The sequence below is a fragment of the Phytophthora cinnamomi genome (assembly GCF_018691715.1).
Source record: "Phytophthora cinnamomi strain GKB4 chromosome Unknown Contig43, whole genome shotgun sequence".
NCBI classification, from domain to species: Eukaryota; Oomycota; class Peronosporomycetes; order Peronosporales; family Peronosporaceae; genus Phytophthora; species Phytophthora cinnamomi.
Window position 1 is genome coordinate 376,924 of NW_027150976.1, and position 27,769 is coordinate 404,692.

The 27,769-nt window shown below is 56.5% G+C and overlaps 8 protein-coding genes across 8 annotated transcripts; 5 read left to right on the forward strand and 3 right to left on the reverse strand.

Annotated features, from left to right (window-relative positions):
* Nucleotides 1-64: 64 nt before the first annotated feature.
* IUM83_17170 (E3 ubiquitin ligase) lies at nucleotides 65-1,717 on the reverse strand (the record flags this gene model as incomplete). Its single annotated transcript, XM_067942102.1, has 2 exons — nucleotides 65-1,036; nucleotides 1,175-1,717. The coding sequence occupies 2 exons, from the start codon at nucleotides 1,715-1,717 to the stop codon at nucleotides 65-67; spliced, it is 1,515 nt and encodes a 504-aa protein (XP_067790911.1).
* Nucleotides 1,718-1,992: 275 nt separating this feature from the next.
* On the forward strand, nucleotides 1,993-3,293 carry IUM83_17171 (Glycoside-Pentoside-Hexuronide (GPH):Cation Symporter Family; the record flags this gene model as incomplete). The annotated part of the gene is made up of 4 exons (XM_067942103.1): nucleotides 1,993-2,148; nucleotides 2,234-2,424; nucleotides 2,553-2,703; nucleotides 2,772-3,293. The coding sequence occupies 4 exons, from the start codon at nucleotides 1,993-1,995 to the stop codon at nucleotides 3,291-3,293; spliced, it is 1,020 nt and encodes a 339-aa protein (XP_067790864.1).
* A 565-nt stretch (nucleotides 3,294-3,858) lies between these two features.
* On the forward strand, nucleotides 3,859-4,868 carry IUM83_17172 (cyclic phosphodiesterase; the record flags this gene model as incomplete). The annotated part of the gene is made up of 6 exons (XM_067942104.1): nucleotides 3,859-4,023; nucleotides 4,105-4,197; nucleotides 4,267-4,347; nucleotides 4,436-4,479; nucleotides 4,611-4,695; nucleotides 4,788-4,868. The coding sequence occupies 6 exons, from the start codon at nucleotides 3,859-3,861 to the stop codon at nucleotides 4,866-4,868; spliced, it is 549 nt and encodes a 182-aa protein (XP_067790887.1).
* A 1,213-nt stretch (nucleotides 4,869-6,081) lies between these two features.
* IUM83_17173 (uncharacterized protein) lies at nucleotides 6,082-7,887 on the forward strand (the record flags this gene model as incomplete). Its single annotated transcript, XM_067942105.1, has 4 exons — nucleotides 6,082-7,211; nucleotides 7,289-7,399; nucleotides 7,474-7,647; nucleotides 7,731-7,887. 4 exons carry the CDS (start codon nucleotides 6,082-6,084, stop codon nucleotides 7,885-7,887), a joined length of 1,572 nt encoding a protein of 523 aa, XP_067790863.1.
* A 562-nt stretch (nucleotides 7,888-8,449) lies between these two features.
* On the reverse strand, nucleotides 8,450-11,854 carry IUM83_17174 (Pleckstrin homology-like domain; the record flags this gene model as incomplete). Its single annotated transcript, XM_067942106.1, has 1 exon — nucleotides 8,450-11,854. The coding sequence occupies one exon, from the start codon at nucleotides 11,852-11,854 to the stop codon at nucleotides 8,450-8,452; it is 3,405 nt and encodes a 1,134-aa protein (XP_067790912.1).
* Nucleotides 11,855-12,595: 741 nt separating this feature from the next.
* On the forward strand, nucleotides 12,596-14,638 carry IUM83_17175 (DNA polymerase sigma; the record flags this gene model as incomplete). The annotated part of the gene is made up of 1 exon (XM_067942107.1): nucleotides 12,596-14,638. One exon carries the CDS (start codon nucleotides 12,596-12,598, stop codon nucleotides 14,636-14,638), a length of 2,043 nt encoding a protein of 680 aa, XP_067790913.1.
* A 2,149-nt stretch (nucleotides 14,639-16,787) lies between these two features.
* Nucleotides 16,788-18,167, reverse strand: IUM83_17176 (23S rRNA methyltransferase; the record flags this gene model as incomplete). The annotated part of the gene is made up of 2 exons (XM_067942108.1): nucleotides 16,788-17,340; nucleotides 17,422-18,167. The coding sequence occupies 2 exons, from the start codon at nucleotides 18,165-18,167 to the stop codon at nucleotides 16,788-16,790; spliced, it is 1,299 nt and encodes a 432-aa protein (XP_067790865.1).
* Nucleotides 18,168-20,616: 2,449 nt separating this feature from the next.
* On the forward strand, nucleotides 20,617-25,710 carry IUM83_17177 (myosin-like protein; the record flags this gene model as incomplete). The annotated part of the gene is made up of 3 exons (XM_067942109.1): nucleotides 20,617-20,749; nucleotides 20,894-24,603; nucleotides 24,850-25,710. The coding sequence occupies 3 exons, from the start codon at nucleotides 20,617-20,619 to the stop codon at nucleotides 25,708-25,710; spliced, it is 4,704 nt and encodes a 1,567-aa protein (XP_067790866.1).
* Nucleotides 25,711-27,769: the final 2,059 nt, after the last annotated feature.

Consider the following 27,769-nt stretch of genomic DNA (forward strand, 5'->3'; position numbering starts at 1 on the left):
TCGGAAGCACTCGCATTATTGTGCATCGCAGTGAAAGCGGAACCGCAAACAATCAAACTGAAGTCTATGACAAAGATATTTTGCTTTGGAAATGCATCTTCTTCCGCAGACGCTTCTTCGCAGGGACCGGCTCGAAGCCGCAAGCCTCGCACTGCTGACATGCCGGCTCGTTGATTAATGTACACCTGGAGCACTGCCACTCGCTAGCCGCTTCGCCAGAGTCATCCTCAGCATTCGCAGCCGCACTCGCGGCAATAGAATCACCGGCTGTCGAGTCGCTATCATCGTTACTCCGAGCATGCTTGCCCAGGCTTTCTCGCTTCCTGCCTTCACTCACTAGCTCCTGCCCCTCCTCTCCGTCGTCCTCCTCGTTGTCAGAGACAACGATCTCCTCGGTAGCACTCTGGAACTCTGATGTTGCGTCAGGTGAAGCAAATGCCGGAGCAATAGCCCGTTTGGCCTTTGCCTTCGCCTTGACCGGTGTCTTGGCTGCACTGTTGCGGCCCGTCACTGCCGATTCTTTCTCAGCCACAGCACGCGCAACACCGCCCAAATCATCGTAGCGATTCGCTGGTGACTGTTCCTGCAAGAGTGGCGACGGCAACTCAACTCGAATTTCATGCGTCAACGAGTTCACATAGAACTCCTGTTTGATGCTGGTGTCCAATGCGCAAAAATGGCGCCACACCCCGACAGACGCCGCATCTCCTTCTGCAGCTTTGCCCTGAGACTTTGCTGGGGTATTTGCTGACGACGTGTCCGTCGCTGGCGTCGGCGGCTTCTTCCCCGCCTTCCGGTCGGCAATGTCTTGTCTAAGTTTCTCAAAATTGGCGCGCATTTGCACCGACACGCCCGACGCAGGAGACGCCGCGTTCCCGCTCCCCGCATTCTCCCCGCCACTATGAGAGCGCTTGAACGCATCTGCCTTGGCCTTCTGCTGAATTCTCGCGTAGTGGTTCCGCACCACTTCCTCCCGCAGCTGAGCCGTGCTTTTCGGGTTCACCGAATCTGCCTGAGCGTTCGACAGCAGCACGTACTACACGGCACCAACAAGAAAAACAAAGCAAAAAAGCAACAAAAAACAATCGACCATCCAAGTGCAGCCAACCAAAAATGAGCAAAGAGGCCTATCTGACATGCAGAATACAGACCCGGACCCAGTGCCGCCCCCCACCTCTTTGTGTATCTGGATGATCTCGTCCCGGTTCTTGGTGGGCACGCGGACGTTGATGGAGTCGAGCAGCTTGCGCACTTCCTTGTCCCGCATGACGCTGTAGGACACGAGCGGCATGCGCTCGGGCCTGTCCTGCTTGCTCTTGCTCTTGCTCTTGCTCTGGCTGCGGGTTTTGCCGCCGTCCGTGTTGGGCGTGGACGTGGCGGAGCTCGGGGCCGACGCGCCGCCCTGCAGCCGCCGCAGCAGCTCCGGCTTGGACTTCTCGAACAGCAGCGCCACCTGCTCCAGCGCGCGGTTGGGCACCAGGTCGCGCGCCGAACAGGGCTGCTTGCACTGCGGGCAGCAGGCGTTGGTTCCCTTGCTCTGCAGGAAGCGGCGCACGCAGGCCGAGCAGAAGGTGTGCGAGCAGGGCAGCAGCACCGGCCCGTGGAAGAAGTCGCCGCAGATCTGGCAGCGCAGGTGGTTCTCCATCTCGCGCTGCGCCGGGCAGTGCGCGGGCCACTCCCACTCATCCAGCGCGTCGTCGGCCTCCAGGCCCATCATCTGCATGGCGCGCGCGAGCTACGGCGGAGTGGAGAGGGGAGGCGCAGGAGGCTCCTCTGACTGCAGCTGCAGGTATTGCTGCACTCACTTCCCGCGTAATGCGTCGGTGTGGTCCACGTCACGGGCTGACACGCAACCCAAACTAACAACGACCCAAAATAAGCAATAATGGTCAATATTGTTATATTGGGCGGATAGACGGGATTAATTTGGGACCCACGGTCTCTTGGCTGGAGGCAACGAGCACTTTCGGCGTGAGTGACGTACTGTACACGATGGCGAGCTTCCTGACGGCGTTCGAGGCGCAACTGGCCAAGTACCTGGAGCAGCTGGACGAGCTGCAGGACAAGAACCAGAAGCAGCGCGTCTTCCAGCCCACGTTCTGGCTGCAGCAGGCGGACTTCGACGTCGCGCGCGAGGTCTTCGTCGCGGTGACTGCTTTGATGTGCTGTGACACAATTCGCTGCTGCTACTGCGTGTTGGCGCTGAATCTGACGCTAATTGCGTGAATTTTAGGCCACGGCAGCCATCGGTCACACGGTCACCAAGTTCTCGCTCGTGTACAGCAAGACGCCCAAGAAGGAGGAGGCCGCCAGCATCTGCGAGGCGCTGGACAAGCCCTGCGAGCAGCTGCTGGCCGCCACCACCGTTGCGCTATTCTGCGGCGCAGGACCGTCGCTCGCCTCGGAAATCATCAGCGATGCAGTGTACGTGAGCAATTGTAGTTGCAGCTTCATGGGCTATGACTGCTTGCTGCGGCGCGGAGACTGGCACGTTGAAGTGAGAGCTGACGGTGATGTTGCTATTGCTGTTGTTTGTTTGTTTGTCATTGCAGTCGCTTGATCAAGAGCGTGCACGACCTTACGAAGGCCATTGAGAAGGGTGACCTGGCCCACGTGCCGCAGCTCACTGGCCGTGTGTGGGAATACTCGACGGCTCGTGTGTCCAAGTCTAACTGCGTGGCATCCAAGCGCAGTATGCTGCAGGTGCGCCGGCCAATTGGAATTGCTGCTAATACGCCGATCATGCTGATGATAATCTTTTTTGTCGACAGTGCATTACGATGTTGAACTCGACGGTTGATGAGCTGAAGGAGTTCCTCGCCGAACAGGAGGAAAGCGACAGCCAGGCGCCGGCACTAGACGAGGTGGAGCAGGACGACGAGTTTGGCTTTGACTCCAGTTTGACGGAGGAGGAGCGCACACTGTTCCAGAGCGGCGTCAAGCTGCTGTCGATGTGTGCGGCAATCATGAAGCGCGGCGTGCTGACCATCAAGAAACTGACCATCACGAACGACCAGGACACGTTCCTCAAGTGGACGGCCAGGCTGGATGTGAGCTACACGGCGGCGCAGGGCGCCATCGTGGACTTTGGTGCGGCGTTGTACCCTCCGATTGGAACCGATGAACTGGTCGAGGCCATGAGCGAGTTGGAGACCTCGGCGATGGCCATTCTGGCGTGTCTGAAGGAGATGCCGGAACTGGAGGCGACCGAGGAGGGCGCCTTGCAGGTTGGAGAGGCTGCCTTCGCCAAGCAGCTTGCCACCGTCAAGAGCCAGATAGAGGCCTCCGAGTAAATTACGTTTTGGCAGTCTTGCGCTCATTTGCTTTGTTAGGTGTCGTGCATTCGAAGTCACTACGCAGGTAGAAATCTCCTGGCTAGCGGTGCAAAGTCCTATCCTAAGCTGAATTCGTTTGGCTATTGCCGAGGGAGAGCACTGGAGCCGCCTGGACGAACGTTTGTGACCCACCGAGATCACCAGGCCGCTTTGAGCGGCGAAGGAGCACAATCAAGTGCAGGTTCTACAGCAGCTCGAAATCACTTCAACGCGGTTTTCACGGTGATCGATCCCAATTGTCGATCCATCTTGCCGTTTGTACTATAAAGACTGGCCCGAAAGCCATCGAAGTGGCCTTCAGCTTTGCTCACTTTCCTGTTCGACTCGAGGAGCACACTCACAGCTTCATCGCGTACATATATCCTGCATGCGATGGAGGTGGTGAGCTTGCCTTGGACGTACTTAGTACTTGCTACAATTCTTTTCTGTTCGACTTGTGCATGTTGAAGCGCGCTTTGACCAATCAGAGTCGTTCTTTTGATTTGTGTTTTGAATGAAGCGCCAATACATTCCGGGGAGCATTATGGCGGACTCACAGGAAGCGACCGACCTGGTGGCGGGCTTCTCCGTCTGGGCTGTGCCGGGGCCAGCGGTGGCACAAGAACTCGGAGGCGTTATCAAGGCGTACGCGACGCGGCTGCTCACGCCGCCTTTCCTGCCGCATATGACGGTCGTGTCCGGCGTGAAGGTGGGCAGCTTCTCTACTGTATCACTACTGTCTGTTGTGAAGTTAACTCAATGATTTTCTGTGTGTGTGTGACTATGGCAGGGCCTGCAAGCGGAGGACGCTGTGGCGAAGCTGACGGAGTTGGCGGACGCACTCCGCGTGCTGGACGCGGAGATCGAGACGGTGACGTTCAAGGTGAGAATGGCGCTCCGATCTGCTGTAGCGCGAGTGTCTTACTCGATGAGTGCTGCTTGCTGTTCCCAGGATGAACTCTACTTCCAGTGTGTCTTCGGACTGCTGACGCTCACCGACGAGCTGGCGAACGCGCACCGCCGCGCCAAAGAGGTGAGGTTGCATTTCGGACGAATAGCTCTTGCCAGCTTGTGGCTGCTGGGTGCTTACGCCAATTGTGGCGCACTGCTTCATGGTGCAGATCTACGCGGTAGAGAGGAGCGACGAGTTCATGCCCCACGTGAGGTAAGTTTTACTGCTCGCTCGGCAAAGCTCGTCGAGCTGGATCGGGCTGGGGTTCTCGTCCACGATTCGAGGCTGCCAAGTGCGGGCAAATCAGCGCGGGCGTTGACGAAGAGTGCTACTGGCGTATGCAGTTTCATCTACGGGGATCTCGCAAACGCGGCGCGCGCAGAGCTGGCGAAAGAATTACGACCGAGCCTCGATGGGCGGAGGCTGAAGGTGGGGTTGCCGTTTGCTGTTGGTGGTGCTTCTGCTGTGTTGTTTGCCCTGCATTTTAGTGCGAGCTGATCGATTGTGTCCTGGACTGGCAGATGGAGAAGCTGCAGCTGTGGCGCACGCTCGGGTCCGTCGAAACCTGGGAGCTCGTGGCCGAGGCCAATCTGGCCGCTTGACCTCGTTGCCCCTGCGAGATAGGCTAAAACCGCGGTTTTAGCAGGGCTGGGCGTAATTTGTCCTTGCGCTTCAACACTTTATCCACATACAAAGACAGAGCGCCGGCCAATGCTATTTCATTCTGATCTCACGTGAAAACCGGCTGCGACCCATTCGCTACAAATGGTCCAAAGCAAAACTGAGCCTAAAAGCGATCGATCAATGCCCAATCCCCGTAACAGCCCGGAAACAACTCGCGCCGCAACCTGACAGCAAGAAAGCATTGGAATGGCGATGCCCATGTCTTTATGTCGGCCCAGAGACACGAGGAGCACGCGCTGCGCGGCTTTACCGGCTCACAGCACGACGTGTGGACCACAAAGCGAGCAAATCTCTGCTTGCTTGAAAGCCGGTCGGAAGCTCGTGCCGCCATGATATCGCCGGCAAGAATGGCCGCAGCATCGTCGGGAAAAGCAAAGAGTCGGCTGCTGTGGTTTGACACTGTCGGTGACCGCGACGTCGGCGCTGGCGAGTGCCGACTCGACGCATTTAACACTACGTACGAGTGCCACGAACGCCATCCGGCCAAATAATGCCCTATCATGCGGTCGTGTTTTCGAGACCACATGGCCTGCAGGAACACATATCTCCTTTCCGCAGTTTAAGTCGTGCTGTGCAGCACAGACCCTGCCAATACACATATTCCCTCGTCAACTTATATGACAGCCGGTACGGGGTTGCATCCTGTGGTTTTATTACAAAAACCCTGTTGTCATTTCCGGGTCCTCACTCCAAACAGCATTCTATTGTCGTCGTCGCCAGTTCCGGGGGACTTCCCACCGTGTTTTGCCCTCCGTTTACGGTCAACCCCACCCTGTTTTGGCGCCACCTTCCACCAACTGTCGCGGCGGCGTGTCTTGCAGGCGGAAGAGAAACGCACGCTGCTAGAATCACTCGCATTCCCCGCGCGTGTCCATGAGCCACAGCCACTAGCCTATACTCCCCAGCCAGCGCCGCCCGAGCTTCCTCCCCCCCCCTCGGTAAGTAAGCTTTTGACCGTGAGAAGGTTCTGCCCTGCGTTAGCCCTCCCCCTTGCACGCCTCGGGCGCCTGCCTGCACTCTGTAAAAAGCGCAGTCAGTAGAGCCCCCGCCCTCCGCCCCTGCCGCGCGCCGTGGCGTCGCCTCCATCTCCCGAGGCGCGCCACTGTGTCGTGTCGTTCCTCTCAGTGAACGCTGGCAGCCAGCAAGAAGAGGAAGCGCCCCGAGGGCTCGCGCCTCGTCGTCTCCGTGGACGAGGGGAGGCGGCCGCCGGCTCTGACCACCTCTCCTGTCACCATGGCCAAGTCTCACGCTCTCTCTGCCCCCTCTGCCAGCAGCAACAGCAGCAGCAGCAGCAGCAGCGAGTCCGCCGCCACCCGCGTCGTCCAGTCCAAGCTCAGCGCCAGCTCCAGCCCCAGCAGAAGGCACAAGGAGGACGTCGGCAAGCTCGTCTACTGCTTCCTGCGCGAGTACCCGAGCTCTAGCTCCTCCGCCACCTCCACTCCCACCTTCTCGTCGTCCCCCGGAGGGTTCCCTCTCGCCCGAGAGCCGCATCCGGAGCCCGCCACCGCCTACGACCCGAGCCACCACTACAACGGACTCGTCAGGCGCCCGCCCCACCAGCTCCAGCTCCGCCAGAGATCCAGGAACCACCGCCACGTCATGCCCCGACAGAAAGATACCAAGCGCATTGACCCCACGCGCGCACGCGTCCCGGGAGACCCGGCCACTGATGCAGAGCCGCACAATGTGTTTAAAGTGAGCGGCAGCCCCATAATAAGCCCCAGGTCCATCCGCCACTGCCTGGAGGAGCCTGAGTACGGCCTCGATGGCAAGCCGCGGAAGCTCTCGAACGGCGGCGTGTCGCTGCCCAACCCGCCCCTCTCCAAGGAAGACGCGCTTGTCGCGGCGGCGGCCAAGGCGGTGCAGGCAAAGGAGGCACAGAAGGCCCTCGAGGCCGAACAGGCCGCCAGCGCCAGCTTACAGGGACTCTCAGGGGTGCAACTTGTCGTACACCAGATGCTCGCCACGCATAACCACACGCTGACGCAGCTCGGCGTCGAGAGAGCCGAGTTCCCCAACACCAGGCTGTCGCTGAAGCAGGTGGAGACCATGCTGAGCCCCGTCGTGGCGCTGTGCAATGCGCTGCGGGCTGACCACTTCGGCATCCACGTGCCGACCCCGCAGATCGCGCGCACCATGAACGACGTGCACTACTGGAAGCTCTGGGAGTCTGACACCATCGATATTGGCATCTTTTTCATGCCCCCGAACAGCACTATCCCGCTGCATAACCACCCAGGCATGAGCGTCGTCACGAGAGTGTAAGAAACTGGTCTGCTATCGGAGTGTGTGGGATGTGTGCGCGGAGGGCTAATTTATCTTTTTTTTCTGCGAACAGATTGTATGGCGCTGCGAAGGTAACGTCGTACGACATTGTGTCCGATGCCGAGATCCAAACGTTGGAAGCTGGAGATGAGATTGCATACGAGGATGCCACTTTTACCGCAGAGTGCGTCCAATGCCTTTTACTTGCTTGATCAGTTCTGCACGAGCTAACTTTTGATGCTGATTTGTTCCCTTCAGTGCTATTAACCCGGCAGACGGTTCAGTGTCGTGGGCGCGCGTGAGTCGGGAGGGACAGTTCGGCCCGGAGACTACCACGTGGCTGGACCCACGTCGTTTCAATCTACACAATATTCAAGCTAGCTCTGATATCGGATGCGCGATGCTGGACATTATGGTGCCTCCCTATGACAAGTACGTTGCGCGTTATGAACTGGATGAAAAATATGTGATAAGAGCATGAAACTAAGTGTGCGCGTGTTGTTTGTCGGCCGCAGTGCTAACCGGGATTGCCATCACTTCAAGATTTTGGGGGAAAACATAGTGCGCAACGAGCGAATTGTGAAGATGCTGGAATGTATTAAACCCGACAACCACATGGACCCCCCTACCTCGAACGGCACGGCAAATTCTTCGCCAACCTCCTCGCAATAAGAGGTCGTATCTGGATCCCACATTTCCTGGATTTCCGTGTCAATGTCTGCCAGCCGTTTGCTGGGCGAGTGTTGGCTGAATGTACTTCTGTTCGGCCGACAGCATCGTGCTTATAGCGGAGAAGTTAATGGATGGGAAGAACCAAGAAGTGGGCGGCGTGTTAGAAGTCGAGCAGCAGCAGATCGAAGTAAGCGGCGCGCGTCAGTGAGCGAACGTCCAAGGCGTATTGATATTATTATTATTGGGTTTTGGTCTGGAAAATCTCAGTTTGTTGTTGTGTTCACCCCACCCTGTAGCAAGAGTAGAGCGGATGAATACAGTAGGAGGGAGCAAGGCGAGCCAACCAAAAGAACCAGTAATACGTGTGAAATGAACCCTTGTGACGAAAAAGTTGATCTTTTCGGTCGCCGACCATCAAAATGGAAGTTGAAGTGCAAAATCAGGTTGAAGTGGACGCTAATGGGTACACGAGTTAGATTGAATCGCTACAGCGGAAGCCTGCTTGCTAACGAACTCTAGAATGATAAATATACATACGACGGCCGATGAACGTTGGGAGCGGCTACAGTTGAGTTGTCCCGTCGTCTTCTTGGAAATCAGTCGTGTCAGTTTCGGCGCTGTCTTCGGACACGGATGGTTGGAAGCTCTTGTCTTCCACCAGCGTGGTCTTGGGCGTGTACTTGAACGAACGGTATTTGGTGCAGAGAGGGGCGTCATCGAGCCCCAAGGCATTGATCACTTGAAGCTGCAGTCTCCCGTCCATGAAGCCCAGCAGCTTGCGCACGCAGTAAATCACGGAAGCGTCGTCGTCATGCTGGCCTGCTCGCACACGAGCAACACCGCCGAAATCATGGCGATACCACTCGAATACGCGCGGTAGCACGATGGTGTTCGAGTCTTCCTTCATTTCCAGGTAACCTTGAGCGCTGCTGCGCTTTAGGAGTGAACGCAGAACTGCGTTTAGCTGATCGTGTACGTGCTCCGGTTCGTAAATCACGATCTCTTCGCTGCCCATGTGATTCAGCACCAACGCTAGGCTGAGGCGAAAATCTGGATGCTGGAGCCCGAGGTTGCGCAGTCGACTCGCTGGTTCGTTGGCAGCCGCAATAATACTGCTCAAGCTCAGGTGTGGTAGCTCGGCGCGAGGTAAGCGTGCTCGCAGAATCACGTGCTCAATTTCAGCTAGCGACAAAGTGACTTGCTCGCCTTCTGGACCCCGACTCAGCGCGTAGCATGTACGCGCGAGGAAGTGACTCCACTGTCCTTTGCCGCGCGGAAATCCTTGAGCGATCATAGCGTGCGCGAGTACTGTGTGGTACAGATTCAGGTAAAAAGCCACCTGCTCCTCGTGCGAACCTGAGTCCTGCAGCAGCTGCAAGTCCACTGCTCGCAGCGCACTAGCATTGTCCAAGAACGCCAGCACATCGGTCACGGAAAGGTGCTGAGCGTTGTTGAGGATGTGAAGCGCGCACCTCAGCGTGCGTTTCACAAGTTTCATGGCACCAGGAATGGTATCAGCAGAAATGGTTTCGGCGCCTTCTCGGGCAGTGGCGCCATCGCTCGGTAGTTCTTGCTGTTTCAGCTGCGGGAAAAGCAACCGCGAGTTGAGCTCGACGCGATTTGCGGGTCGAAGAGCAGTGGTGGCCGCGAATCCGATGTACATCTCACCTTGAAGCGCGTGGTCGAAGTTGGCCTTGGTATTGCAGTACTGCAATACTCCCCTCACCCACGCATCGCGAGTTGGAGCCGTACCCACGCACAGCACGATTTCTTCAGCGAAAGTGCTGATCTGGAGAGCAAATGCTCCGTCAGTGCCTTCAGAACCATCGCGGCACGTAGCATTCGACGGCATTTCAACAGCTCGAGCGCCGATAATGTGAGAGCACGGCACCTGCTTCTCAGCGCTGGAAGCGTACGATCGGTAAAATAACAGCGCGTCCTTCGTCAGCAACAGCACTTCTTGCCTGAGTAGCTCAGCGGCGTTGTAGCGGTACACCACTCCTTCAAACACTACACCCATATCTTCACGGTCGCGGCGGCTTAGATTCACACCAATTCGCGACGGGGATAACTTGGTGCCAGCAGTGTAAGGCTCCTGTAGTCGTTGGCGCTTCATAAGACACTTGTAGAGCGCAGCCTGAGACGCAACCAAACGGCTATCATCAGGAGTTTGTTTGTCCTCGATGTCATTTCCTCCATCCAGTGTTTCGGTATCACTTGGGCAGTCACTGGAATACGACGGCAAGGCCGACGATGGAAGCGGCTCCGCAGCCAGGCTCTGAAGGTGCATCACAACCTGCCGTGCCTCGGTTGATATTGTGCTGTAGCTTCCAATTCGCGAGCGACTATGAAAGCGTAGTTTATCCAGTTCTTCAACTGTCTTGCCACTTTTAATGGCGTGACGGCCCTGTAGCAAGTCGCGCAGCTCGTAGCTGCTGACAATTGCGAGCCTGTAGCGGCTCCGGGGCTTTGGGAGCTCCTCGTCTCCGTCAACCTCACCATCATCGTATTCACCGACCTTGTCCTTCACAGCAAACACGTAGTGCACGCGACGAACATCCGATGCCACGTCCACCTCCTCCATCCAGCACAGATACGAGAACGAGAGCTGTCCGAGTCGTCGAGCGTGTTCACGCCTCAAAAAGTCTGCGTGTTCCTGAGCCAGCACGGGGTCCTCTTCTGTGAGCGAGCTGGCGTCGCTCAGCGTCGTACTCATGGTGCTCATCTCCGACCCCATCAGACTCAGCCCCGTTCCAGATACCGTCGACGCTCTCCCGCTAACACTGCTTCCGCCGCCGCTGGGCCGTCCACCGCCTTCTCTCATGGCTTCCTCTGCAGTCATGACCTCGTAGTCGTTGTGCAGGTGGCGTCTGTGCTTGTCGTACTTGACCTCGAACGAGAAGAGGTAGTCCTTGTCTCGCTGGCGGTGACTGTCCTCCGCCGCCTCCGCCGCCGCGGCGCGCACGTCGTACGCCACGAGCCTCAGCGGCAGCGAGTCGAAGAAGCCTGCCAGATCCATGGCATTCAGCCCGCCGGGCAAGTTGGCCGTCTCCCAGCGGGTCAGGTCCACGTACATGGTGTGGAAGTCGAAGGTGTACGTGGGTCCGACCGCGTACTTCTCGGCGCCGAGCGGCGTGTGTCTCCTCCGTCTGCGCTGCCGCTCGCTCTCGCCAAAGTCCGCCGTGCCCAGCTCAGGCGGCGTCTGCCCCTCCGCGGTCTCCACGAACTGGTCCACGGACTGGAAGAGCGGGAACGCGACGGCCGGCAGCTCGTCCGCCGCGTTGTCGCCGAAGCTGAAGCTCACGCGCCCCACGAGGCGGCGGATGAGCCCCATGATGACCAGCGCCACGCTGCGCGTGAACACGCCGGGCGCGATGCGCGCCGGCAGCTCGCCCCCGAGGAAGACGGGCCCGCGCGGCGCCCGCTTGAAGCGGCCCTGCACCTGGATCCAGAACATGCGGCGCTTGCCGGCGAACAGCGCCGCGTAGCGCGGGTCCTCGGGCTGCGTGCGCACCAGGAACAGCGCGCGGCCCGCGAAGAGCTGCGTCTCGAAGGCCACGGGCGCGCGCGAGTTCATCTCCATGTCCTCGCGGGAAGCGGCGGCGGCGCTGCCCACGTCGCTCACCACGAGGCTGGCCGTGCGGCGGCGCGCCACGCGCTGGCGGCGCTGCAGCTGCTCGCTCTGTTCGTCGCGCTCGCGCTCGTCGTCCTCGCTGCTCTGCTGCTCGGGCGCGGCCGGCAGCTCGTCGTCGCCCTCAGTGGACGCGTCGTCCTCCAGGGCGGACGGCGTCCGCTCGCGCTCCTGCCCGTCGTCCGCCGGCGCCAGCAGCGAGCCGCCGTGCTCGAGCAGCACGAACAGCAGCAGCGCGCCCAGCAGCCCGTAGAGCCCCAGCACGTAGTGCACGGCCACGCTGAGCGACGCCAGCGCCGCCAGGTCCGGCAGCCAGTCGGCGTCCGCGTCCGCCATGCCGGCGTCCTCTCGTCCGCTCTTGCCTCCGCCCGTGGTGGCTACGGTACTGTAGGCAGTGTGGGGTTCTCGCGGTAAGGTTTAGCGGGGAGCAGCAGGCGGCAGCGGCAGCAGGTTGGCCCCCGTCGACGCCGTTGCAGTAATGAGCCCGAACAGACTGTGCAAGCGCTGGGATGCGTCGACGCCCGGTAACGCCGCGGAAACCCTCTTTGATACCCACTCAGCTCAGCCCCGGAAAAGACTGCTGCGGGACCAAAAATTGGGGTTTGCAACTGATTTCCGCGCGCTCGTCACGCCGTGGGACGCGCCGACTCAGACGCCTGATAGCTATTAGCGCTGACGTTATGCTACGCGGCTCAAGTGCACATGCATGATGCAATGCCCCGTTGGGCAAAGCTGGCTGCTGCTGTGGCTGTGCTGGTGCTGCAGCGCGCAAGTTGAAGCGGCCGGACCAAATCTCAGCTTGGCTGGCTGCGGCGCTTCGGGGGGCAAAAAGATCCGACGACTTGGCGATCGGCGGCAGAGGGCCGCAATTGAAGCGCGCGTGGTGTGCGGCACACCACGTTTCATCACCACCGGTACACGGTACCCGGCTCCCGCTTAGTTCCGACCTCCTCGTCCAGTGCTTGGGGCTTTGCGTTGACTGTTGCATCCGCTCCGTCTCCACAATACAAAGCCGCGTGCGTGCCCAGCCCAGCCCAGCCCAGCCCAGCTTCCCCTCCAGCCAGCCAGCAGAGCCCCATGAAGCCTCGCGACGCCGCCTTCGTGGTGGACCACCGGCGCCAGCTCGGCGGCGGCGCGGCGGCCTCCCTCGCGCCGCGCCGGGACGACGACAAGCCCAAGAAGAAGCGCCCGCACAAGCTCCAGCAGCAGCAGCAGCAACAGCAACAGCCTCACCAGCCCGAGCACTACCAGCCGCCGCCAGCCGCCCAGCTGCCGTCCAAGGCGGCCAAGAAGCAGGCCAAGAAGAGGGAGAACAAGGCCAAGCAGCAGCAGCAGGACGCCGCCGATCTGCTGCGGCAGGACAGCGTCAAGAGCCGCAACCACAAGCTGGTGCTGGCCCCCGCCTCGGCCTCCTCCTCGTCTTCTTCTTCTTCTTCTTCTTTCTCCTCCTCTGCTTCCTCCTTCTCCATGAGCTGCAGCAACTTCCCCAGCTGGGGACCCAAGCAGAAGAAGAAGGAGAAGGAGGAGGCCAAGCCAGCGCTCAGCGCCATGACGGCCGACCGCGCCGTGACCGACGCGCTGCACGACGAGATCCTCGAGTACACCAGGTACACCAAGAAGACGGTGGACAAGATGGCCGTGCACATCGAGCAGATGATCGCCAACGTGCGCGCCAGCGTGCTCTCGCTCTGGCCGCAGTCGAAGGTGGAGACGTTCGGGTCCTACTCGACGGGCATCTGGCTCCCGAGCAGCGACGTGGACCTGGTCATCTTGGATGTGGTGGACGTGAACGACTCGCAGATGACGGCCAGGCACCTCAAGGAACTCGCCAAAGTGCTGGAGAAGAAGAAGTGGGTCGAGTCGCTGCTCGTGCTGGACACGGCCAAGGTGCCCGTGCTCAAGCTGGTGAGCGCCGAGACGTCCGTGCCTATTGACATCACGTTCGAGTCGGCGGCGACCCACAGCGGACTGCTCGCGCGCGACCTTATCAAGCGCTACGCGGACAACATGCCGGAGCTGTACCCGCTGGCGATCGTGTTCAAGCAGCTTCTGCGCGAAAGGGACTTGAACGACGCCTACACCGGTGGACTTAGCTCGTATTCGGTGGTGCTGATGATCATCCACTTTTCGCAGCTCTGGAGAAATGGCGACTCATGTTTCGAAGCGGCTTCTATCTATGCGTCGGGGTCACTGCCACCCGCGCCGTCCGTACTTGCAGCGAAGAACCAGGCACTGAAGGTGGCACGGATACAGGCAGAAGCGTCAGCAGGAAGCAGCAGGAGCGATTCGAACGCTGTCGAGGTGTCACCTTCAAGAACTCAGACAGGTTCTGCAGGCGGAAGCAATTTATTGAAGAAGTCGGCCTCGTTGCCGTTGCCAGCGCCCACCTCATCCTACGCGGCTATCGTGGCTCGCGCGAAACAAAAAGCGACGGATGACAGCGCTTCTGCTGAGCGGCGATTCAGCTATGCTGCGGTAGCTGCGGGTATCGCCAAAGTGTCCGAGAAGAAGAAGCCTGTTGGGCCTCCATCTAGCTACGCTGCAGCGGTGTCTGCCCCACCAGGGTCGTCGTCCTCGGCACCAAAGCGCAAGAACATTATTACGACGAAGAAGCAGCCACAGGATGCTCACCAGCTCGATGCGGTCAGCGTGTCTAGCAGCAATGCCGACACGGAAGACTCAAGCTCGTCGTGCAGCCATTCATCCTCTACGGAAAGTGACGATGAATCGTCAAAGGCTCAGCCTAAGCAGCCCCCGGTGTCTCTTGGCGAGCACACGCTGATGATTCTCGAGTTTTTCGGCATTATCTTCGATTACCGCAAGAACGGCTTATCTGTGCGCGACGGCGGGTACATCTACAGGCTCGCGGATAACCACCGCTCGCACATCGGCAAGCCAGCGTTGGTAATCGAGGACCCCATCCACCCGGACCGTAACGTGAGCGCCAGCAGCTTCGCCTTCTCCAAGGTCGTGGCGCTATTCGAGGACTCCTACTACGCCCTTAAGTATTTCCGCGCGTCCAAGTTCACGCCGTCAGCGCTGAGCTGCTTGCTCAGCACCTCGGGCCACACAAGCCACTCCAGTCACAGCCACGGCAAAGTGCAGGCCGTTCGATCATAGCATCGCCCCCGTCCGTCGAATCGAATCCGAGCGTGCGTCTTGATGGAGTGAAGAAGGACGCGGCCGTCCATGTTGTACAAGATTTGTGAGCCACGTTGAAGCATGCAGGGAAAAGCAAGTAGTTAGTAATTTGTAGTCTAGCAAGCAGGAGAAACGAAGTAAATACAACGAGGAAGTGAGTGCGTTAGCAAGACATGCGTGCAAGTTGAAGCGCCCAAAAATGGGTATCCCAAGTATGGGTAAAGTGAGTTCCTGTGTGGCGTGCAGTGCTAACATTCCAGCAATGCTCACCTCCGAGGAGGACTTTCTGACCAAGGATCTGTCCTGATGCAAGGACTCCTTGCATCAGCCTAGTGCAGAGTATCTGCAGGCGAAATCTCGGATTCCTGCAATGCCATCTCGAAATCGCCGTCCGATTCCGAGGTTGGTAAGTGTTGCTGTGTATTCACTTGTATTTATGCGGATCAAGCCGGACCACTTTGGCAAATACTTGAAGGAGTTGCGAGAGCTTGAAGAACCGTGCTCAAGACCCCAAGCCCCTAAGTCAGCAGCTCGGTGTAGCTTCTGTCGAAGCGATGGCACGTAGTGACAGCGCAGAAATATTCTCCTAAAAGTCATGGTATGGCGGGGAGAATTGGAGATGGCGGAAGAACTAGCGAGAAAGTGGGTCATTCCAGGAGCCGCCAAGCCTTCGCAACGTTCTTAAATGAAGCGTTCATAAAACCACTGACGACAATACCTTGCATTGATGGCCTGGAGGCTAAATATGCCGCCACATCGTCGTGGGTGATCGAAGCTCTGTACTCTGCTTTGTCGGTGTCGCGAACCCCAATCAAGTACCAGTTCGTTGAAGGTCAATTTCCCGATAACGAGACGCGGCAAAGGTACTGGAAGATGCTGGCTCAGACATTTCTCCATTCACGACCATGCAGCTGCAGTTTCTACCCATTAGTCCATGGCGTGGAGATTTTCCTCCCGGTGTTAGGAATGCATGATTTGCCTGCAATCAGTGAGCTGATACTGTATTGCCGTCCCCAAGCGCACGAGCTGTGGAGATTTTTGCCGTATAGAGTGGTTAAAAGAAAAAAAAAGAAAGCATTTATCGTGAATCTATGTGCACATTAAGTTTATCTTGGCTTCCTTGGGCCACGAGAAGTGGAACGTCTTTTGGATTCATCTCAGTAAAGAACGAGACTGCTGCATGGAATTAGGAGCCGTTGGCGAAAACTTTGAGTTGCTTCGTGTCGCAAACAGAAAGCTTTTTGTGTGTGTGGACGGATATAAAGATACCGCGGGTGGCAAAGGTGGATGCGGCTTGTATTTCAGACGTGAATGACGAAGACGACGCCAGGTGAAGGCGAGTGCCTTGGAGAAAAAAATGTATTATGGTTCGTGTCGATATTTGTTTCAGTATACCACGGAGAATTTGATTGAAGTAATGAAAGAGGCTGTACTCTATTACTTGCAAAGAGACACCGACGTGTATGTTGGGCAGCTTCCTGTGAGCTTGTATATCTCCTACTTCTACGTTTTCGTGACCAAGTGTGGAGTGAAGCCTACCAAGTCACTTCGATGCGGTGAATTTTGACATGGAAGCTGGAAAAGTCATTTTTCTCCAGGCTACCGTATCCGGCACTCATGATTTCCAGGTGCGTATTTTTCAGGAAGTGTGCTGAACCTGAAAAGTGCTGGAATTGATATAATATATTATATTAGTCTTGGTGGTAAGTACTTCGTGACGAAGACGAGTTTTTGGACCAGTTCGGAAAGAAAAACATGTCAATGTGTGTGTTTTGACTGTCTCGTTTTGGGCCCGGCAGCCTATCTATGAATAAGCATATATTCCTTCATTACACTTTTCTCTCAAGAAGCTAAAATACCTTTACTTAGCGTTAGTACAGAATTCGCCGAACCGAAATTCTCGTAGGCTAATGCATTTGACTACGTATTCGGTTGTTCACCAAATGCGCTAATGCGTTGCCGACGGGGCCTCGAAATTATTGATAGGTATGCAAATTCATCCGAGTCGGCGGCATGGTAAATTGAAATATTGTGCAACGCGGCACAAGACACCGCACCTGCTGCTTCAGATTCTATGGGGTGAGTAGCACGCTTGCTGTCTACGATCTCGCTAGGTAGTGCTGCTGGATTAATTTACGTGAGCCCGTCCGCGACGAGCCATCCCGATCGCAAGTACAGCGACCGAAGCTCCCAGCAAAGCCAGCCCGATAGCCTGTTGATGTTCATCGATGAGGCTGTTGGCACGAGCAAGCCAGGTGCTAACAGAGGACGTTGAAACGGGAGCATCCGCACTTTCACTGTCCGAGCTTGAGGAAGACTTTTTGTTTCTGCGCGGGCTCTTGGTCCGTCGGGGCCCGAGATCTTCAATGTCACGCTGCGCAGCATTGCCGTCCGGCTTGTTCTTCAGCGCCAACTGTCCGCAGGCGCCGTCAATGTCCGTGCCGTGATTCTCACGAATCGTAGCCTTGAGGTTGTACGGGTCGCGTAGCACAGCGTGGAAGGCACGGATATCTTCAGGCGACGGCGAGTGGAACTGCGCGCCGACGTCCGTGGTGTTGTACGGGATGAGGTTCACGTGCACCGACCGGTTCTGCAGCAACTTTCCAAGGATGTGCGCAGTCTCGATCGAGTCGTTCACGCCTGCCAGCATGCAGTACTCCACCATCACCAAACGGCCTTCCCTACGAAAAACAAAACGAAAAAAAAAAAAACAATGTTAACATCGTACCAGACCACCCACAGCAAGCAGAAAATCCACGTACTTCATGGCCAGGTGCTCGTCAATGGCTGCCATGAGCTTGTCGAGCGGGTAGGCCGTGGAGGTGGGGACGATCTGGCTGCGCATGTCCTGGGTGGGGGCGTGCAGCGACAGCGCCAAGCGCACGAGCGGCGCGTCGCGCGACAACTGCTTGATGCGATGGATCACCCCCACCGTGGACAGCGTGATGTACTTGGGCGCGAGCCCGAAGACCTTGGTCATGGCGCGGATGGCCGCCAGCACGGCGTCGTAGTTGTTGAGCGGCTCGCCCATGCCCATGAACACGACGTTGCGGATGGGCGCCACGCGGTTGGCGTGCGCGAGCTGCTCCAGGATCTCGCCGCTGCACAGGTCGGCGATGATGCCGAGCGTGCCCGTGGCGCAGAACGTGCAGCCCATCTGGCAGCCCACCTGCGAGCTGACGCAGAGCGTGTTGCGGCCCTTGTGGCGCATGACCACGGCCTCGATCTCGTGCCCGTCCTGCAGCTTGAGCAGCAGCTTCACGGTGCCGTCGGCCGAGCGCTGCTCGGTGGTCACGGACGTCGTGAAGGGCGCGAAGTGCTCGCCCAGCAGCGCGCGCAGCGTCTTGGGGATGCCCGGGACGTCCGCGAACGAGGCCTCGGGGTGCTGCGCCAGGTGCCGCCAGATCGTCAGCGCGTGCAGCTCCTTGAAGCCGCGCTCCTGCAGGAAGGCGGGCAGCGCGTGCTGGTCGAAGGCCGGCAGCGGGCTCAGCGTGCGCTTCTTCACCATGGCGACGGGAGGCAGAGCGACGGGAGGCAGAGCGACGGGAGGAAGTGACGCAAGGCGCCGCTTGGCTTGGTTTGACAGTCGGACTGACTGACGTACGGCCGGCCAGTCAATGAAGGGTACAGTGTACCGATGCAGAGTCAGAGCGGAGACGGGAAAAGATTTGAGAGGTGCGACAGAGAATTTGGAAAGTGAATTTAGGTTTAAGAGGGTTATCATAGATAGGAGTCATTTTCGCAAAATGTTATTTTGTGAAACTGCTACATGATATGATGAGAGTAAAAAAACAGGAACCCCAGTCAGCCTTGCTTGCGGGGGAAAACGGAAGAACAAAATGCGATCTATCTAGCACTTTGGAGGCACCATTTTCAACTCTTCATGACAGTTTAGGGTTTCACAAATGTTGTCCTAGGGTGTCTAGGACAAAAATTACGGGGTAATCGCTATCTGTCGAGTGGTCACCGAGGTGACCCTGGATGCCAAATCTGGAAAGTCTAGGTGGCACGATAGGGCTGATTGTAAAATAAATCGGCGGGAGATTTTATCTTTCTTCACTTGTAGATGTGGTGAAAGAGGAAGTAGTGCTGTAACGTTTTATTTCATTTTTACTACCTCTTTTAAAGACAAATTGAGTTAGTCGGCTTATGGTTATCTTGAAGTCGTCCATTCCACTCTCGGCTGAATTAAAACAACTGCGCAAGCATAGAATTTTGTTTGAGTATGAAAAAACCTAGCTGTTTTAACAGCTATTAAAATACTTCTTCGGACCAGAGAAATATGCTCTAAATATTTTTACAGTGGCCCTTTCTAGCAAAATTCAGATCCCTTGTACATTTTTTTAGTGTTTTCTGGATACTTTCATAACATGTTCATATATGATGCGGAAATATCTTGACAAGAAAAAATGAGAATGATAAAATCCGTTATGTAGCAAAGAGTACTACCGTATTTCTTAATTTTGTACCAACGGTTGCTCCACCGCTCTGAAAACTTGATCATTAAAAAGACCTATTGCCTTAATCCACGGGAGAGAAAAAGTTGCCCCTGTCTTCCAAAAGGAATGCCCAATAATACCCATTTAGTTTGTCTTTCTCGGGCAATTGTTTTGACTTCAGCAAACGAATTTAGCCAGTCAAAATGTTTCAAACAACTAAATATTGACTCGAAAAAAACAGTTTGTTTTGTAACGTTAATTTGGGGGCCAACGAGAAGTATGAGAAACATTCCTTTTGTGACGTTCAGTCACCCGACTTGCGAAGAAGGGAGAACTTGAAGTGGACGTCTTGCCATTTTTGCGACACGACCGGATTTAGGGAAAATTGTACTCGATTTTTCAGCCTCTGGCGCAGAAGCAAATTGTCTCTGCTCCTTGCCAATATCTTATCCCTTTTCTCGCCCCATCTTGGCAGTGGTGTCGGCATGCAAGGAGCTGCTCGCCGAAGCGCCCGGTCTTGTGTTCGCCGAGCCATCTCGGCTCGCGCCATCTGGCGGACTATTAATAAGGTGGCCATGATCTCGGCTTGAAAAAGTTCACCACTAAAAAAAGAAAAGCGCCGATATCCACAGCTTGGCGGCTTTGGGCTCGGCCTGCACCTGCGCTCGTGCAGTTGAGGACAGTTCGCGTCCGGCCTCGCAAGATGTGCATTCCGATCTGCATGGAGCGCTGGCGGTGGGGCAGCTGCGGCCCTGGCTGCAAAGCCCTCGTGGGAGATTGCGCCCTGTGCGAGTAATGCGCATTTCGGAGCGGTGGCCTCGGCAGCCTTGCCACTGCTGCAGTCCGGGCCAAAAGATGTTTGGCCGCAAGCCGAACTCGCCACCCACGGGGATAAGCGCATTAGCTAGCGCCCGATCTTTTTCTTGTACACTGTAGAGCGTATCTTCGGTTTCAAAGTCGACGTTACAACGACGTTTCGGCATCGAGAGGCGAAGCTTCCGCGAGGTTTCGACACTTGCAAGTCGCTCGACTAGCAGTCGACGACTACCAACAACTGCAACAACTGCTACAGTATCGGATACGTGTGCAGTAGTGTGCGGGCTGAGCCGGAGACCCACTGTCTCTCGCCTCGTACCGCTCGCCGCCAGCTGAATCAGATCGACCGACCGCGCTCACGGCAATAACCCCCAACACCTGCGACAAGCTATACAGTACACGCTAACAAGAAGAAGGCAACAACAACAACAACGGCTCACTGCACTCAGCGGCAAGGCAAGTGGCTGCTCGACGCCGCGTCGCAAAAAACTTTTAAGCGTGTCCCGGCTCTGCTCCCGACCTACAAACATCAAGTCGTTTCCCCCCGCCTTCTATGGGCGGAAAAACTGTCCATCAGGCAGGTGGTTCTCTAACCGCGGGCGAGAGAACTCATTTGCAGACGGCGAGACCAAGCGGCAGGGGGCAGGCCACACTTAACCCGCGCGCGCAACAGCTTGAGAGAGGCGACCGGCCAGCGCCGCCATGGACGTCGGCACCAGCGTGTGGGTCAAGACCAAGGACGCCGCCGTGTGGGCGGCGGGCGAGGTCGTGGACTGCCAGGCCGCCGGCGGCATCGTGCGCGTGCGACGGCTCGACACGGACGACGTCGTCGTGCGTAAGTACTATTGCGCCTTGACCGGTTAGCACTAGCCTAAATCGGTTTAGCACCTGGCGGCCGGACCTGGTTAGCACTACCCTATCCGTCCTTTTCAACCTGGTTAGCACTGACTTATCCTCCTCTTTGCGCGCCTTTTCCCAGGCCACTACCCGGGCTTCGACGACGAGCTGTGTCTGCGCAACCTGGCGGCGGACTTCCCGACCATGTCGAGCCTCACGAGCCTCGAGCACCTGCACGAGGCCGCGCTGCTGCAGGCGCTGAGCGAGCGGTTCGCGCACGACGAGATCTACACGTCCATCGGGGACATCCTGGTGGCCCTGAACCCGCTCAAGCCGCTGCCAGACCTCTATTCAGAGCATCACTTAAACGCCTACAAGCAGGTTATGACAGTGTTAACCGGCAACAGCAACGGCAACTGCAACGGCAACAGCCAGGTTAAAGACAAGGACTTGCCGCCCCACATCTTCACCATCGGAGGCAAGGCCTTTGGCGGCCTGTTGAAGCCCGAGAGACGCAACCAGAGCATCCTCGTGAGTGGCGAGAGTGGCAGCGGTAAAACCGAGAGCACCAAGTTCCTCATGCAATTCTTGACCAGCGTGGGCAGCGACCAGTCTCTAACCGAGCGGGAGACCAGCGGCGCCGTGGAAATCGGCAGGAGAATCTTGCAGACCAACCCCATCCTCGAGTCGTTCGGCAACGCGCAGACGATCAGGAACGACAACTCGAGTCGGTTCGGCAAATTTATCAAAATTCAGTTCGGGGAGAACAACCAGATCGTGGGCGCGCAGATCGTGAGTTACTTGCTGGAGAAAGTGAGATTGTTGCACCAGAGCCCGGAGGAACGCAGCTTCCACATTTTCTATGAGCTGCTCGAAGGAGCGGACAGGGAGCTGCTGGAGACGCTGGGGCTGCAAAAAGGTGGCAAGTACGAGCTGCTGAACTCGTACGGACCCAATTTTGCCAGGAAAAGAGCCGTCGCGGACAAGTACGCGCAGCTGTATGTGGAGACCGTGCGGGCTTTTGAAGATACCGGGGTCGGCGAGCAGGAGCGGCTGGATATTTTCAAGATTTTGGCGGCACTGCTTCACCTCGGAAACGTCAATTTTAAGGACGCGGGAGGACAGGATGATGCGACTGCGGTCACCGAGGCATCGAGGTTCCATCTGGACAAGTGCGCGGAACTCATGGGTGTTGATGTGGATAAATTGGAGACGTTGCTGAGCAGTCGAGAAATCAAGGCGGGCATGGAGGTTATGGTGCTGAGGCATAGTCCTGAGCAGGCCAAGGAGATCTGCAGATCATTGGCGAAAGCGATCTATGGTCGGCTGTTCACGTGGTTGGTTCGACGTCTGAGTGACGAGATTAATTATTACGACTCTGCTGTGTCGATCTCGGACGAGGACGAGGAGCTGGCTACTATTGGTATTCTGGACATCTTTGGTTTCGAAAGCTTGAATCGCAATGGGTTTGAGCAGCTCTGCATCAACTACGCCAACGAACGACTTCAGGCCCAGTTTAATGAATTTGTCTTCGTTCGCGAGCAGGAGGTGTATATCGCGGAGGGTATCGACTGGAGGAACATCTCGTACCCGAGCAACGCAGCGTGCTTGGCTCTTTTCGATGACAAGAGCAACGGCCTCTTTTCACTGCTGGACCAGGAATGTCTGATGCCGAAAGGTTCGAATCAGGCACTGAGCACAAAATTCTATCGGTACCACGGATCTGCAGACTCAGCGGGGCTCTTACAGCAGCCACAGCTAGCGCAGAGCACTTTGCCTCTGCTCATGTCGTCGTTTAGCCGGTACTTACATCGAACCGAGTCTCAAGAGGAACATGTCCACCAGGACACAAGGAGACATCCTTTCTCAGCGTCTAAGATGGAACGTGTGAACCACCAATTCGTAGTCCATCACTTCGCTGGGCGTGTGTGCTACAACGTTGAGCAGTTCGTCGAAAAGAACACGGACGCGCTTCCCGCTGATGCTAGCAACATCCTTTCCTCCTCTGATAATGAAGTGGTGGTTGCGATCGGAGCCGACGAGAACGTAGACTCAGGAGCGGAAAACGGTAGCACCGGACGGAGGCGCTACTCCATGTTGCGTGCGCCAAGCGTCTCAGCTCAGTTCAAGAGCCAGCTAGACCGCTTGATTGTTCAGATTGGACGGACAGAGGCTCATTACGTTCGTTGTCTCAAACCCAACGAAGTAAAGAAGCCTGGCATTTTCGATCGCGAAAGGATGGTGGAGCAGATGCGCTCCGTCGGCGTCCTCGAGGCTGTTCGCATCGCGCGGCACGGTTACTCCGTGCGTCTCGCGCACGCAAGCTTCATTGAGTTGTTCTCAGGGTTTAAGTGTTTTCTAAGCACTCGAGATCGATCTACGAAGATGAACAACCATGACTTAGCTCAAGCGCTCGTAACAGTCTTGATGGACAAAGTACTTCTGGAGGACGGTGTGGAACGCGAAGAGAGAAACGCAGGAGCTTTGACTGTAGTCACTGATGACGGGGCTGGAACTGCTTTCGAGAACGATATCCGACGCAAGGACGTTCAGGTGGGCAAGACACTCGTGTTCTGCAAGTCTATCACCTACAACCGCTTTTCCCGGTATCGCCTCGATTTGCGGTATCATTGTGCGACCGTGTTGCAGAAGCATTATCGCGGGTACCGCCGTCGTGTGTTGTTCCAGGAGTTGCGTAGCTTCGTGGTACATGTCCAGGCTATTGTCCGAGGATTTCTTGGAAGGAGGCGTGTGGATAGGCTGCGTCAATTGCGTCGTGCAAATGCTGCTACTCGTATCCAGGCGTTCTGGAAGCGTTGCATCGCTCAACGCAGGTTCGCTGAGATGCTAAAGCACAAGCGGCAGATAGCTGCAGCCGCACGTATTCAAGCGAACTTCCGGCGTTTGCAAGCGCAGCGAATTCTTGCGGAGATGCTTCAGGACAAACGCGAGCTTGCTGCTGCGGTTCGCATCCAGGCGAATTGGCGGCGTTGGTTGGCCCAGTGCGAGCTCGCGAAACTTCACCAACAAAAGCTCCAGCGTGCCGCCGCCACTCGCATTCAATCGCACTGGCGACGTTGGCTTGCACAACAGCAGGTTGCGAGTCTACGCTTGCAAAAGCTTCAAATTGTTTCTGCTATGCGTATCCAAGCGCAATGCAGACGTTTGCTGGCGCAGCGCAAGCGTGAGAGGCTGCTGCGGTATAAGCTCGAGGTATCGACAGCGATTCAAATCCAGTCTCAGTGCAGGCGATGGCTCGCCATTCGCAAACGCGAACGGATGGAGATGGAAAAGCGTGAACTGGAAGCATCGATCCGAATCCAGGCGCACGGCAGGCGTTGGCTTGCCCAGCGCAAGCGCAAGCAACTGGAGAGGGAGAAACGTGAATTGGCGGCAGCGCTCATCATCCAGAGACGGAGCAGAGTCTGGCTTGAGAAGAATAGCCTCGTGACAGAAAAGCTGAAGCGCTTCCGGTTGAACATGGCGTTCGGAAAGCTCCGCCGAGCTTGTCAGGCGTCGCAGGCTGCTGGTGAAATGGAGGCCGAGCCATCCCCAAGTGATGACTCGTCGGCGAGTCGAGCTAAGCGACGGCTGTCCAGGTCGGTTGGGCTCCCAATCACCCGGTCCAGCTCGGAGCAAGAGGACAGCTCTACTGGGGATGACAGGATGGAGCCCCCGCTTCGTATTTCGGCTCCTACCCACCGGCGCACAAACAGCAGACAACGCAGTCGTGCGAACAGCAGACACCGCAGTCGCGCAAGCAGCAGCCACGTCGACGATCGCAACTCGCTCCTGGAGAACGAGATCCTGCGGTTGCAGCAGATGCTGGTGGAGCAGCAGAACGGTCGCGAGGTGCGTTCAGTGCGGGATCAGCGGCGTAGATCGTCGACGTTTGCTCGGCCGCCTCGGAGCGCTCCGCTCGACTTGAATCGTGCAACCAGTTCGCGGACAGGCCGTCGTCGATATTCGGTGGCCGGTGCCTTGTCCGATGAGGAGGACGGCGAGATGGACGACGAGGTGCCGCTGCTACCACCGCGCCGCGCTCGCAGTGTCGTGCCTGGCCAGCAGGTCGATCACGTGTCCATGCTCTCGCGGAAGATTGAGGAGCTAGACGCCAAATGCAAGTTCCTGGAACAACTCGTGGCTCGCAAGAACTACGAGGACGCCGCGAGAGAGTCTGTCACGTACGGCCGAGGGTCGCAGGGCGGCAGGGAGCGTTTCCCCTCCGCCGATGGGTCATTGTATGGCGACGGCGCGCCAAGCGAGGCGGGCTCGGACGTGGACTCGATCATCTTCAACATCCAGAACCAGATGAACATGCTGCGGCAGTCGATCGCAGTCAAGGAGCAGGCGCTCCAGACGTCGCGCAAGTCCCACGCCATGTCCTTCTCGTCCAGCACGCGGCCGACGCGGTCTTCATCAGCAGCGTCAACCACTTCGTTCTCTAACCTGCCCATGGGTGAGGCCCCTCCGAGCTTGCCATCGCTCCCGTTGTCCGAGTCCCAGTTGTCGGCCGGCGGATCATCCCATGGAAACAGTCGACGCAGTGGTGGCAGTTCGCTCGGACTCCCCCCTACACCGACGTCATCGGTGGCCTCGTCGTTTTATCAGGGCCCACCGCGTTCGTCACCTGCGCATTTTGGCGGTCGAGGTATGCCCCGCATCGTAAAGTGGGCGCGCTCCACCAACTGCTATGAGTGCGAGGAAGCGTTCAACCTCTTCGTGCGGCGTCACCACTGCCGTATGTGCGGTAACTCGTTCTGCCACGAACACTCGAGCCGGCGCGTGTCTGTCTTTGGCATCGGCTTCGACGACGAACCTGTGCGCGTGTGTGACAACTGCTTTGCCGAGTACTACGCGGCGTCACAGGAACCGCTCACGCCCCAGTATCCACAGCAGTTCGGCTTCAGCGCCGGGCCGCTGTCCACTTCGTCGCGGCTCAGCGGCTTGAACTTGTAGTTGTTGCTGAGCTAGAGATCACTCCGGCTGGTCTTGGCAAGATTTTTAGTAGCATAGTTTGTAGTTTTGTTTGGTAGAATTGATTTGAATTGAAGTAGTTAGATTACCCGCAGTATCGGTCGCTCCGAAAATTCGATGTAGACGACGCTGTGAGTGGCTTGCAACCTGAGTGATCCAGCGTTCCGAACGGCACGAAGGCTTGTCACCTGGAAGTGGACGAACTGGACGGGTGGCACCTTTCAAAAGAAGACGAGGATACGTTGATATCGCACAACCGTCCCATCGTGAACAAGAAGGTTTTGGTTCGATCCAAGGCTGCCTTCATTAGTGTCATGAATAGTGAAGCTAAGCGTAAGACGTCTAATAGGTGCAAACATGTAAAAAAAACTTGATTTTCAAATTCGCGGCAATTCCCAAACAAAGAACGGTTCGTGCGGACAGCGATCCACTACGCGTTGAGAACCCGGAAAGAGGGTCGGATGTTGTTCTCAACGCGTAATGGATCGCTGTGGCGGTTGCACCCACGCTTTAGCATCAGCATTGGAGACAACGGGGTGAATCCTGTCGAGCGAAGAACGAAGAGAAGAACAAGATAAAAGAGCTATTAGCGCTCTGTGGTTTCCAAAGCTGCATGAAAACTTGTTGCGATCGTGTAGTACCAAGGCAAGAAAATATTCAAACGCCATCCCATGACAATGCCAAAGCTCGAAAACTGCAAGTATTGTGCAGGGCATCGCTGTACGCAGACACGACAACGTTAACGTCTGGCTTTTCCTTCTTCGGGCACGCCCTGGCCAATGCACTCAAACCCGGGGTTACGAGATCAGGTCCTGTGTTACCATTTCAAGACTACCACCAATTAGTGCTAAAAGACCAATCACGACTTCACCGCCCTCGACTTCGTCTGGCGTTTTTGATACGCGCATTATTTCAGCCGCGTGCAAGTGCCTGCTTTGCAGCTATGTCACCCTCCCAGCAACTTTGCATGCCTTTGTCGACACGGCTGAAGTTCTTGTTTATCACGAACTTCGCGTACTTGTATAGCACAGGGAAAAAAAACTTGAGGCTGCTTTTTAAGGAGCATTTGCGTACCCTCGCGATTCATCAGCGCAAATGAATTACCCACGGTGCAGAGGTGAGGTACTCGCGTGTAGCGGATCATGACACAGGTAACATGCACGTACACGTTGTAGAAAATCAAAGACAATCTGAAAGTGACGGTATCACTATCTCTAGAGGGTACCTGTAGAACCCGTCCATGACAAAATACGTAGCAGCCAACCACATGCTAATTGACTACTTCGCGGTCCATTCATGTGGCGAAACTTGCACTGAAATGGCTTCCACATTTCATCCATTGCAGTAATATTGTTTTCTGCTTGCACAGACAGAAAATGGGCATTCTTGGAAGTTATAAGAAACACAATTCGGTGAATGTATGAGGCGCTGCCAGCTCGTGACAGGAAGAAAGGCTCGCTGGCGCGGGCCAAGTGCGCGAGAAACATGGCAAGTGAAAACAACGATGATATTGTCACCCCATCGGTCCTAGCATCATCAACGCACTGTATTGAAGAATCCAAACATTGTTCTACATTCTATATCTGCGAAGACAAGGAGCGCAGATGTAGATGCCTTCAGATATAATTATCATTCCGCAAACTTTTGCTTAATCGGGTGGAAACGACCAGTGTGCGTGCCCATATTTGCCTCCGACGTTCTGGAGTTCTTGGGTATCAACGATCTGAAAAGTTTCACGAGCGCTTTGTTCCAAAGCGAGTCGTATTTCTTTGACGCTCTCTTCGTCAATTTAGAAAGAGCCTCAGTGTTCACACCAACAGCTTCTGTATTCGCGAATAGAAAGACCACGACGAGAACGATGACAAATAGTAGGCGCATGATACGTCTGAAAAGGGTGCTTTCGAAACTTGGGCTTGGACCTTGGGCAGTGAAAATTCAACTGAGTCCGATGAGTGGGGCAGCAATGAGCGATTGAGACGGATTAGCACCGGATAGCTTTTTGGGATGGGAGGATCATCCCAACAGGTATGGTATGGATGAA